The sequence below is a fragment of the Mangifera indica genome, chromosome 16 (assembly GCF_011075055.1).
Source record: "Mangifera indica cultivar Alphonso chromosome 16, CATAS_Mindica_2.1, whole genome shotgun sequence".
In the NCBI taxonomy this organism is placed as follows: domain Eukaryota; kingdom Viridiplantae; phylum Streptophyta; class Magnoliopsida; order Sapindales; family Anacardiaceae; genus Mangifera; species Mangifera indica.
The window spans coordinates 870465-884199 of NC_058152.1; the positions used below are offsets into that span (position 1 = coordinate 870465).

The following is a 13735-nucleotide window of genomic DNA, read 5'->3' on the forward strand; positions in this document are numbered from 1 at the left end:
AAAATGGATATAAAAACATTTGTTGCTCTCGATTAATTTGCAATATTTTTTCCAGGTTTCGACAGAACTGCCAAAAAAAAAAAAGACACCTTAAAAATGCTTAAGCAAATTGAATTAGGTTGGGGTATCAACGTCAAGTCAATCTGGTAGTCCAAATATATGAAAAAATTGGAGGCAAAATTCTCAGTCTGAGGCAACATGGACGTCTCAATAAATTAATGTCTATCTTTTCTTTCCTTCTAAGTTAACATTGCTCGATAAGGGCTCGAAATTTCCTGTGGATTCAGTGGAACATCTTCTTCAATTTGCCACTGTCTCTTTCCTTCGCCAGTGTGCAAAATCCCTTTTTTTTTTTTTTCCCTGTGCAAAGTATTGAATCACCCCTGTGATTTTAGTCTATTGATGTCTTGTCCTACTGTTTCAAATACGTGGAAAATCTACCCTGTTTTTAAGGGATTTTGGTGAAAATCGCCAATTAAAACTTGAAAAAAAAAAAAGGCCAAATGACTATTTTCCCTCCTAGCTTTGATATAATGATAGGTTTTCACTTTTTAAGTTTGGAAAAATCATTTTTCCATTCATTTTTTACTGTCAAGATTTGAAAATGATTGGTTTTTTTTTTTCACATTTAAAATGTGAGAATATATCATTTTATCAAATCTTGGATGAGAAATGGTCATTTGACCATAAAAATATTGTTGATGAAGCAAGACTGATGTGATCTTAAGCCACACTGGAGATCGTTACTGAAGATTTTAACTCAAATTCAACTTATTAGAGTTAAATAATGATTCGAGTTTGAGCCAGTTCAGATCACAACCATCCCTAGGTTAAGTGTGACCCACTTCTAAACTATCAGTTTTTACAAACTTTGGACAATTGGGGGGTGGCTGGGTGGAGGCATAAAACCCCAAGGGGGACACTGCAATTAATTAAACTACAGAGAAAATTATACTGATATCTTCGAAGTCTCCATCATCGTCACCATGCATACATGCAGTAGCTTAAATCAAAATTTTCCTAATAAACAAACAAGCAACTGGATCTTCTTCAAGAGTAAACACGAAAAGGAAAAGATCTTCAGAGCTAACAACCAAAAGATTCAGGCTGCGTATCCCCTGGAAAATAATAATAATAATAATAATCTTTGTTCATGTGCATGGATGTCCCCTTCATTAATTTTACCTAGTATTTTACTAAATTCTGCCTTAATGGTGGTTAAACTATATCCGACCAAGAATGTGATGGTTAAAGAACAACTAATCATCATTAAGTCAACCACTTGTATTATTCTATGTATGCTTAAAGTATAAGAGATTAAGAGTGCCAAGTTTCTATTCGACCAAATTCGTAAATTGTGAAGAGAGAAGAAGAAAAGGTAGTGGTTACGTAGCAAAACTGTGGGCTCAACTTGTGATAATTTTATTAATACGCAAGACAGAAAACCAAATTTGATGAGAGGATAGAGATTAGGGTTTGTTTTGTTTTGTGTTTAGGAATTTGTCATTATCCAAATGAACCTCTACACATTAATGACATTTTCTTCACCAACTAAAGTATGTAATTTTGAGTTTTGGGTAAGTTAAGTTGTGATAGTAGTACTAATTAAGGATTCGATAATAAACATAAAGATAGAAGTTAAATGTAGAAAGAAAATTAAATATATAATAGTTTTTTTAACATGGGTCAGCTCATTGCTCGAAATCTTATATCTACAGTTATAATGTTAATGGCTTGAAAAGAATACTTCGATGAAATATGTATAAAGATTACAAAAAGAGTGTTTGAATGGGGATTGAAAATGAAGATTGTGGGGCTCAAGAGCCCATATTTTCTGACCTAGGATATAACAAGATTGATCCTAAGTACAAAAGAGATATCTATTATCAATTAATCCGTATGTGTTAAGTGCTCCCTCTTTTTATTTGGTAATCTTTTATATTTATCTAATATTAATCAAATTTTGATCTCATGAATCAATATCTATTTGTTAGAGTGTAAAATCGAACCTAAATTCTCTTACCTTGCATTTACCATTTCACATGTTAACCAATTGTTTCACCTGTGATAGGTACGAAGCTTCATTATTGAAGGGTGTAAGATGGGGGTTTTGAGTGAATGGGCAATTGCTTCTTCTGTCGCAATCCAAATTATGGGCACATGGAAAACCCACTTTTATCCTTGAAGTGGTACAAGATTCATCGCAGGAAGAAATTAATACTACCATGTGATATGAAAGCTATCAATCAAAGAATGGTTGTTCAAATGTGTGAAGGGGACGGCAAAAAGGTGAAGTTTTAAGAAACAAAACTTTACAACTTAATATAGACCGTTGATCATTGATGTGTCTTTCTCTTCTTCTTGTCAAATCGTTTTCGGTAATTAAAACTTTTTCATCCTTCAAACTTATAAAATATAACTATTTATCATATAATAATTAGTAATATGAACAACACATAATTATAAGTTATAATATTTACCCGCGAATTAATTTAATGTACGAATAAACACTTATTCACTTAAAAACAATGAGAATGATAAATTTTTACAATATCGTGATGCGTTTAATCACTTTTCATCTTTATTTTTTATAGATACAAAATAATAATCATGACAAAGTTATCTCAATTTTATAAGATTAATGTGATCGATAACTTCCTTTATCTTATATGTAATTTTCTTATTAAAAATTGTTGTCCCATTCATGTTACTTATAAATCTTTGCTTGGATATATTACCGGTAATAAATTAAAATAACTCATTTTTTTCTTTTCCATATATATATATATACACATTTTTTAATTATATATATATATAACTTACAATATAAATTTTTTAAAATATCCTTAGATTTTGTATTCATCCAATCAAGATTCTTCCAGCCAAACATAAATTCACTCAGTCAAAATATAAAACTCATCTACTCGCCTAATCATGATTAAGATATAAGATAAAATGAGATAAAAATATAAATTTTTTCGATGATTTTAACAATGGAAAAGTTTGCCAGATAGTCGGTCGACCGACCAAATATTGAATCAACCAATTTATTTTTAAAAAATTAGTTGACTAGCTAAGTACCTCACTAACTAATTTTTTTGTCAGCTGATAGGCCAATCGACCCAACTAATTCCAAATTTTATAATTTTTTTCTTTTAAACAAAAATCTAATTAAAAGTGGGTATATTTATATAATAAAAAAAAGATAATTATATACATATAAAAAACAAAAAATTATAATTATTTTAATTAGTATCTCCATCGTGCAATGTTACCCACCCGATGATTTGATAACAAAAATGGCCACTAGCTTTGTGAATTTTATGTACTATCTAGCCATGTCAATTATGTACGGGTCCATTTAAAATATGAATAGATAGCTTTCTATCAAAAGATACAGAAATGACTTAGATACGACAGATTTAATCAATCTCATGAACTTGTCAATGAGATAAATTTATTTTCAACAATTATCCAATCATATTCATCTTTTGTCTTTGACCATATTGAAATATTGTCACTTTGCTTATCTTTTGTCGAAAATTTAAGGCCAAAGGACTATGTCCCACCCAACATATGCTGTTTTCTCAAGTTTCTCATATTAACTTTGAAAATTTTATTTATCTACTTGTAACTGTTTAAAATTAATGGTTTCAAGAGTAAAATCATTATTTTATCTGTATTATTAAAAATAAACTTAAATTTGATTTTATTTTCCCCTTAAACCTTACAAACTAACAGTTTTTTCTAACTTAAATTTTAAAAAATAGCATTTTTTCCCCTAGGGTTTTCAATTTTTCAAAGTTAGTTTTTCGACGTCGTTTCTTCCTCTCTGACGACCTCCAAGCGATGTCTCTTCCTCTTCGACGCGACCTCCTTCTGACGGTTGTCTTGGGCACGATCGTTGACAAAGTCGAGGTCTTCGTCGATGATGAAGACACGGTCGTCGACAAAGACCTCGTATTTGTCGATGATCGTGCTCAGGACAATCACCAGAAGGAGGCAGCATCGGAGAGGAAAGGCATCACCTGGAGGTCACTGAAGAGGAAGAAACAGCGCTAGAAAACTAACTCTAAAAAATTGAAAACCTTAAAAGGAAAATGTTGTTTTTTAAAACTTTGGTTGGAGGAAAATTGTTAGTTTTTAAAATTTTAAGAGAAAAAATGAGATAAATTTTTCAGGGGTTAGGATTCCGTTAATTTTAACAACCCATGGTGGGTAAATGAGATTTTTAAAGTTAACGAGGGAGAATTGAGAAAACCGCATACTTTGGATGGGAAGTAATCCTTTGGCCAAAATTTAATAACATAATAGTGAGTATAAGATTCTAATTAGCAGTTGAACTATTTTAAAAACTTTGTTGTGCTCATAATTTTCTGCATCAAATTGCACGTTACAGTCCTCTGTATTTCTCATTTTTTGCAATTTTTTACATTAATAGATCTATGTAATTAAAAGTATAACAAGTTTTCTCACTAGATAAATTTTATGTCGTCGATCCCTCTTGCGAGTAAGTCCTCTTGATTGTGATAAAGTGTTATTTATGTCATTAGCAGTAAAAAAGTGCTTCAATTGTCAAACCGACATTCGCCTCGGTCTGCCAAATACGACGTAGTTTTTTTGTGATGGGCACGTGACTTCTAGTTAATTGGGCTTCATTTCGGGCCTTGATCATATACTTGTCAGAAACAAAATGAAACCAACCATGGGGAGATGACGTTCGAAAGATTCGAAACAAATTAGCCCTTTGTTTTATTTTATTTTATTTTAGGATAATTTATAAGAGCCATTTTTCTTATTTGTCGGGATTTTTGAGAGTTTTGTTGATAATATTAGAATTGGTAATATTTTTCTATCATAGCAAAGGCATTAATCAATATTTTAAATTTAAATCGAGTGTTAAATTCAACAAAAAATCAATTTGTGACATAACCGGTCGGTTGGATATGTGAGGTTTGTATGACATTATTAAAATTTAAAAAAGCTTTTAACTATACGAAGTTAAAATGGCAACTTTATTGTTTTGATTCGATAATTAAATCGTAATTTGATAGAATTTATTAAGTTCAATTTCATATATTTCGATCTATTAATTAAATAATAAATTAAATATATATTTTTATATATATAATTAAATATATAAATAATATATTATCATATAAATAAATAATAAATGGTTGATTTGTCCAAAACCCTAATAGATGATCGAGCCAAATTTTTGGTCATCCAGTTCTGTCTGGTTTATGGATTTTTCTCAAACATCCCTATTAATTGTCTAAATAATTAATGTATTAGCAGTCCCTATGTCAGGCCCAAAATGTTAGAAAAACTTTTCTTATAATAAACTACGCTGACACTAAACATCAGGGACGAACTGGTAATTAAACGAATTCTGGCATCAGATGATTCTAGGCAGGTCGAATATACCAAACTAAAATAGGCACCATAAGAAAATTACCAAAAATGAATTGAACATGTGCCGCCGTGCAGTGATATATTTTGGTCAATATCTTCTGTGCAAAAGATTTCATTGTTCACCTACTTCCCTTATCTTCTTAGATCTCACACATTCATCATTTCTTTAGCAGTCCAGAAAATATATTTAAAAAAGTAAAATTAATTCGTCTCAGTATGGGTGAGTTTTGTATTTCTTTTTTAAATTTGAAATCGGTTTTTGAAATGATTTAATTTTAATTTTCTTGGCGTGTCACTGTAATTTAATCTGATTACGGAGGATTTGTGATTTGATAGCTGCGGGGAATCCTTTCAAGAGCATATTGAAAACTCTCGAGAGGCCTGACGGTGGTGAATTTGGCAAGTACTATAGCTTGCCGGCTCTGAACGATCCTCGAATTGGTTAGTGTCTTTGTTTACTTTCTGTTTGGTTTGTGAGAAACGGAGGGAAAGTTTAATAAGAATATAATTGTGTGATGTGGTTGATGATGATCTGGATTCCTAGGACGATTAGAAAGTAGGTCAAGTTGTTTTGGAAACTTTTCGAATATTCTGTCCAAACAAGTAGGGATTAGTTTATTTATTTAATTTTTAAAAAAAGGAAAAAATGGAAAAAAAAAAAATGAGAGAAGAGTTGAAAATTTGAATTGATGAGGAGATTTGGTGTTGTTGCAGATAAGCTTCCATATTCGATTAGGATACTTTTGGAATCAGCTATTCGTAACTGCGATGAGTTTGAAGTTAAGAGTAAGGATGTTGAGAAGATTATTGATTGGGAAAATACAGCACCGAAGCAAGTTGAGATTCCGTTTAAGCCAGCTAGAGTGCTTCTTCAGGTAAATGATAAATAAAATGTGCAAAGAAACTCTAGCTGTGAATGCTTTTGTTGTTGTTTAAGGATGATACAATGTTTTTCTTTTTTTTTTTTTCTCAGGATTTTACCGGTGTTCCTGCTGTTGTTGATCTTGCTTGTATGCGAGATGCTATGAACAAGCTTGGTGGTGATTCTAATAAAATTAATCCATTAGTGAGTTTAACTTCTGTGGATGAATATAGTTAAATACACTGTAATTTTGAAGGTATTTTGATATGGACTGTAATTCATGCAGGTTCCTGTTGATCTTGTTATTGATCATTCAGTTCAGGTTGATGTAGCAAGATCAGAAAATGCAGTGCAGGCAAATATGGAACTTGAGTTCCACAGGAACAGAGAGAGATTTGCTTTTCTTAAGTGGGGTTCTAATGCTTTCCACAACATGCTCGTTGTGCCTCCTGGATCAGGAATTGTCCACCAGGTAATGAACAAGCATTATATGAGGTTGTAGATTAGGTAACATAAAGAATGATATATCTTTGGTGGCAGTGCTAATCTTTGGGATTTTCTTACTAGTTGAAAATTGATATTTTGTGTTTCCATATGTTGTTTTCTCATGTCTTGATAAGGTATTAAGAGTGTGATTTCAACCACAGGTCAATTTGGAATACCTTGGAAGAGTTGTGTTCAACACAGATGGCATGCTTTATCCTGATAGTGTCGTTGGAACAGATTCACATACTACTATGATTGATGGATTGGGGGTTGCTGGCTGGGGAGTTGGTGGAATAGAGGCAGAAGCTGCAATGCTTGGCCAGGTAAAATAATTTACCTTGAAATACCATTTAGAGTTCTTGGGGCTAGATAATGTGCTGGTTTTTTCAGGGTTTCTCCTATTAAGTTCGAAGGATTTTACAGAATTTTTTATTCTAGTTAATGATCTGTAGTCATGGATGTAACTAACGTATTGTATTTTAATTAGTTAATAATAAAAGAGGTTTTTAGATTAAAAAACTTTCACACTTGTGTATTTTGCATAAGTTATCCCTTGTAAATTCAAAAGCAGAAGGTTAGAGTGGTTTGCTCCTGTTGTTATTAGTCAAAAGACATTTATTTTCTTTTCTTTTTTCTGCATGCAGCCTATGAGCATGGTCTTGCCTGGTGTTGTTGGGTTTAAACTAACTGGAAAACTGAGAGATGGTGTTACTGCCACTGATTTGGTTTTGACTGTAACTCAAATGCTGAGGAAGCATGGGGTTGTTGGCAAATTTGTGGAATTCTATGGTATGCTCATTGTTATAACCATTTGATCTGTCCATGTGGTTAATTTAAAGTCGATGAGTTGCTGATGCTGGTTGCTTGCATGCAGGGGAAGGCATGAGTGAACTTTCATTAGCAGACCGTGCCACTATTGCCAACATGTCTCCTGAGTATGGTGCAACCATGGGATTCTTTCCAGTAGATCATGTCACTCTGCGGTATCTGAAACTGACTGGCCGAAGTGATGACACGGTAGGCCATCAGCATAAATTTTGTTTGATGTGATCTGGCTTTTCATGATGGACTGATTCATTGGCATAATGCAGGTTGCCATGATAGAATCCTATTTGCGGGCTAATAGGATGTTTGTTGACTACAGTGAGGTTAATTAAGCCCTTTTTATTATTATTCATTCTACTGTAATTCTCTATCCAACATGTTCAATAAAGTAGTTTTTGACTCTGAAATTGTTTATGAACTCAGCCTCAGAGTGAGAGAGCGTATTCATCTTGTCTTGAACTGAATCTTGAGGATGTCGAACCTTGCATTTCAGGGCCCAAGAGGTAGAGCTTACATCCTATGTTCCCATTTTTAGTATTCCAATTTTTTGTGCCGTGTCTCTGATTGTCAATGTATTGCAGGCCACATGATCGAGTTCCATTGAGAGAAATGAAAGCAGATTGGCATGCATGTTTGGATAATAGAGTTGGATTCAAGGTGAGGAACCTGCCAAACATAGACAGGACCTTATTTGACATGTCCTGGGCATAAGTATCATGTACAGGGGACCCGGGTTTTGTAATTGGTGATCATCAATGTTGTATGAGCAGATAGAAAGTCATTATCTCTGACATAAAAGAATCTTGCAATAACTAATGATGAAAATTTTCATTCGTATAATCAAGAAATTATCTTGAAATTGCTATATAGAAGGGTGAGACTTTACAAGACATTGATATGAAATCCTGGGGATTGAGGTGATATTATTGAAAGGATAGTGATATTACAGCTATTAGTTTGTTTTATGGTGTGAATTTCACATTACATCTAACTCAGATTAGTAATTTAGAGGCATAGTTAGCTCTGTTTAGTGAAGTTTCTGGAGTTCTAGTTTTACATCATTATAATCTGAGAGGGCACTTTTGAATTTTAGGGATGGAAAAACAGGTTTAACTTGATGTAGGATAGCATGTTAAAAAAGTTTCCAATTTGGCCGATTTTTACCAAAGTATGTCAATTAGACAAGTAATTGTATGCGTCATCTCTCTTTCTCTTGCTTTCTATATCTCTTCTTGTGCTTACTTTATTATTATCATTTTCTTTTTTCTTGTTTGGTATTATAGGGATTTGCTATACCGAAGGAAGCTCAAACTAAGGTCGCTGAGTTCTCATATCATGGGACTCCTGCACTGCTTAGGCATGGGGATGTTGTTATAGCAGCTATCACTAGTTGCACAAATACCTCAAATCCTAGTGTAATGCTTGGTGCTGCTTTGGTTGCAAAGAAAGCTTGTGAGCTAGGATTGGAGGTTAGTTGTCTATTCCCAACTTCCAACTCTGTGTTCATTGTTTCATATAATCACAAATAAAATCAAGAATGTAAACAAAATCAAAATGGAACTATGATCTAAAGAGCTATAATCATTTCCTCATTATAAATTTGGAATATGATGGGATATGTGCTGCATTTTAGAGTAAATTTGTTTTTGTCATCATCATTGTCCCATTGTCTATGTTTCAGTGATATCTATTTGAAAAAAGTAATGTGTGCTATACTATTATTTTCATGTAGAAACTGAGTATTTTAAGGTAAGGTCATCAAACAGCCATACATATTGGCTGGTCAAATGAGTGAAATGAAGATTCCTTGGTACATGGTACCTGGTGTTCTCTGTATAGCACTATCATAGATTAACTTTTATTTATTCTTGATCTTATTTTGTTTTTCATTGGCCTGGGAAGGATGGTGGTCGGATGCTGGCAGTGCTCTTGCAGTTAGGCTAATTTTTTGGAAAAAAGATTATACAAAAAGAATATCTTTTTGAGTATTTAGTATTCTCAGTGATTAAGATTATGAATTTCTGCAATACATCTTTTTACAGGTCAAACCATGGATTAAGACAAGTCTTGCTCCAGGTTCTGGAGTTGTAACTAAGTACTTGCAGAACAGGTACTTAGGAAGAATCTACAACAGTTTTTCCATTATTTTTTGTTAAAAGTTTTTGTTACAAGTTCCTGAGTTAAAGAACTATCTCTGCAGTGGCTTACAGCAGTACTTGAATCAGCTTGGATTCCATATAGTTGGGTATGGATGCACTACCTGCATTGGAAACTCTGGAGATATTGATGAAGCAGTGGCAGCAGCTATTACTGAAAACGGTCACTTTCTGCTATAAATAGCATCTTCCAGATTTTTTTCTTGAGAATATTTCAAAGTTACTTTGTCTTTTACTGTTTCATGAAATTCTAGATATTGTTGCGGCTGCTGTGTTGTCTGGAAACCGTAATTTTGAGGGCCGTGTTCATCCTTTAACAAGGGCTAATTATCTTGCTTCCCCTCCTCTTGTGGTTGCCTATGCTTTGGCTGGCACAGTATGTAACTCTAATTCTGTGAGAATGAATATGTACCAGCAAACTCTTATATTCACATTCAATGCTTCTCTCTCTTGCATTTCTATGCTTGTAGTCATACTATATGAACTTCTAATTTTGTTGTAGTGCTCATCTAGAAACTACTGAATATTTAAAATTGACTTGTTATTTTTATGTTCAACTTTTTTCGTCTGTGCTTGTAATGATAGTGTATAAAAGTTCATTTTTGTTGATTTTATGCAATTTCTGGGATCAAGTATTTCTAACGAGAAGCAATGCTTTAGGTCAATATTGATTTTGAAACAGAGCCCATTGGGGTGGGGAAAGACGGAAAGAAGGTACATCTAAGGGACATCTGGCCATCCAATGTAGAAGTTGCACAGGTGATGTACTGAACCTTCTATGGTGTCACTTCTAGATCATAAAAATTTGAAAGATCACTGAATTTTCATTTCTTTTTTTTTCCCTGTACTTGCATTAGGTTGTTCAAGCAAATGTACTGCCTGATATGTTTAAGGCCACATATCAAGCCATCACTCAAGGGAACTCCATGTGGAATCAATTATCTGTACCTTCTGGCACTCTTTATGCTTGGGATGCAAATTCAACTTATATACATGAGCCACCTTATTTTAAAAGCATGACCATGTCACCTCCGGGTGCCCATGGTGTAAGGGGCGCTTACTGCTTGCTCAATTTTGGGGATAGTATTACAACCGATCACATCTCACCTGCTGGCAGCATTCACAAGGACAGTCCTGCAGCTAGATATCTTATGGAACGCGGTGTTGATAGAAGAGACTTTAACTCTTATGGAAGTCGCCGTGGTAATGATGAGATTATGGCTAGGGGCACCTTTGCTAATATTCGTCTCGTCAACAAATTGTTGAATGGAGAAGTTGGGCCTAAAACAATTCATGTTCCAACAGGGGAAAAGCTCTCTGTGTTTGATGTTGCCATGGTAATTTATTTTCTCAACAAAATTCTTTTTTAGTCAATATTCCATGTTTTGGGCCTATTCCTTTATGACTGAATTCGAATAAATGGATAAAAGTAGTTCAAAGTATTAGTTGGAGAAAAGTCTATAGTCAATGTTGCCATTGTAGAGATTCCCAAATCACCTATTCGATACCAACTTCATATTTCTCCTGTGAAAGAAAACAAGGAAAATAATTCATAAGATAGCTCAGAGTTACTATTTTTTAGTCATAATTGAAAGTCCAAAGAATGTCTTTTTTTAGTTCCAGTTTAATACTCTTCCGAAAACAGAGGTACAAGAGCGAGGGGCACGATACCATTATTTTGGCTGGTGCTGAGTATGGGAGTGGAAGTTCTCGTGACTGGGCTGCTAAGGGTCCAATGTTATTGGTATACCCTTATGATTCATCTGGTTTCATTTAACTTCTGTTTTTATCATTTTCCACTCTTGTGGCAATTTCTGAAGTTTTAATCTAAACCAGGGTGTGAAAGCTGTGATTGCAAAAAGCTTTGAGCGTATTCACCGTAGTAATTTGGTGGGTATGGGCATCATTCCCTTATGCTTCAACCCTGGGGAAGATGCCGACACACTTGGACTGACCGGGCATGAACGCTACACCATTGATCTTCCAAGCAGTTTGAGTGAAATCAGACCTGGTCAGGATGTCACTGTGGCTACCGACAGTGGCAAATCATTCACGTGCATACTAAGATTCGATACAGAGGTAACATAATTACCTACTTATGCTTTTCTCTGGATTCGCACTCATTTGAATTGGTAGCTCATGCTCTAAGTTTCGACACAGGTGGAATTGGCTTACTTTGATCACGGAGGCATTCTGCAATATGTCATAAGGAACTTGATCAAAGCAAATCAATGATTCGCTGGAAACCCCTTTTCTACCATGGAAGCTTTGTGCCGGTAGCAAATTTTCTCGGCATCATACAGCAACATGGTGCATTGTTCCAATTCTGAAGCAGTCCGGACTAGATTTAGTGAATAAATTAAACCGCTAAATGGCTAACTTTGAGTGTCAGTGCAGTAGTTTTTAAAATGCGTTGTATTGGGAGGGTTTGAGGTCGGGACGCTAAACACTTCAATTTTCAATAATAAGATGATACAATCTACGGGACAAAATTTTGATGAGAAATGATTTTTTTTTTTTTTTAAATTGTCCACCTAAGTTGGAGGTGAAGTTAGTTGTTAATCCAAAGTTATAATAACTTCGAGCGTGTTAATATTTGAGATTAGAACCCATATTTTCTGACGGATCAAGTCCTGTTAAGATTGTAAAATTTGGAGTGGTATACTCCTAGTATACAAAAACACTTTTTTGAATTAAACGTAAAATATGGGTTTGAAGCAGACGTTTTGGGTGGATTCAATTCAAGTTTATAAGGATTTGAATCCATATTTGGATTAAACATATCAAACTTAAGTTATAACTCTAATTTGATAGTTTAACTCGAGTTAAGAGTTTCCCAATAATTTTTATAAAAGTTTTTCTTTTTTGAATATTCTTTATATGTTTTGAGGTTTCCTTTTTTTTCTGATTTGTTTTGGTGGTTTTATTGCTCCCTTGTTGATGTCACTGTTTACTAGTTTGAATGAATTCAAATTGGATATTTTAGATTTATATCAAGTTTATGTGAGATTTTCCAAATTTGAATCAAATTCAACATGACTCTTATTTAGACTTTGACTCCTCTTTCTCTATAGTTTTATTGCTCCCATGTTAATTTTTTTGGTTAACTAATTTGAGTGAGTTGAAGTTGGACTTTGTAGATTCATATTGAGCTCAAATTGGCTCTTTGTTAGGCCTCTACCTGACTCAAACCCACTCCTATTTAATGTAAATGAAAGTGGAATTCCTAATTCGAATTCGAATTGAACAAAGTACAAGTGATTAGACTAAAAGTGGCAAATACGCAATCTATTCACCCAATTGAAAATTGCCGACATAAATTTGAATACAATTCAAATTTAAATACATTTTCTTAATGTTTTTGTTTCTTATAAATTTAAATGCAATTGTCTGTTAACACAAAGTCAAACGTTAACTGTAGGTTGATGTTGTAATGGTTAAATCTCTATAATTAATCTTTTAATATAATTATACGTATATATAAATAGATATTTTTATATATATCGTCATACAATGAATAATTTTAAATTAAAAATAAAATAATATTTAATTATATAATGACACATATAAATATATATCGATTTATATATTCAAAATAAATACATAAATACTATTCTAAATGTTTTGTCGTAAAACAAGTTGGAAATTCATGCCAAGTGCCATGAAATTTTGCAGTTTTTCAGTGCCTCCACGTTTTTGCCCTGTTGAATTTTGCATCTTCTTCTCAGCCCCACCAGGTAGGACAGCAATCGACTCAAGCCAAGTTTGACTCATTTATTGTTAGGAAGAACCCAAGCTCGAACTCCATGGCTCAAGTTCAACTATTGAACTGAGCTCAAGCTTATTGTTACTTGGTGCTAGTAAAATATTAACTAATCTCTAAAAATTTACCATCTACACTTACACTCATAAAACCTTATTCTTTAATTTTAAACATAAGAGGATTGTTGAAAAATTTATAAATTACAGGATTTGACGTACTTATTTGAAC

General features: G+C 33.4%; 1 protein-coding gene across 1 annotated transcript; it reads left to right on the forward strand.

Annotated features, from left to right (window-relative positions):
- The first annotated feature begins 5452 nt into the window (after positions 1–5452).
- LOC123199370 (aconitate hydratase 1) lies at positions 5453–12249 on the forward strand. The gene is made up of 20 exons (XM_044614341.1): positions 5453–5635; positions 5752–5856; positions 6130–6290; positions 6389–6481; positions 6564–6749; positions 6925–7086; positions 7408–7552; positions 7638–7780; positions 7855–7911; positions 8012–8091; positions 8170–8245; positions 8872–9057; positions 9631–9698; positions 9789–9907; positions 9999–10120; positions 10405–10503; positions 10602–11081; positions 11390–11488; positions 11581–11823; positions 11905–12249. Exons 1-20 carry the CDS (start codon positions 5632–5634, stop codon positions 11977–11979), a joined length of 2703 nt encoding a protein of 900 aa, XP_044470276.1. The 5' UTR covers positions 5453–5631; the 3' UTR covers positions 11980–12249.
- The last annotated feature ends 1486 nt before the right edge of the window (positions 12250–13735 follow it).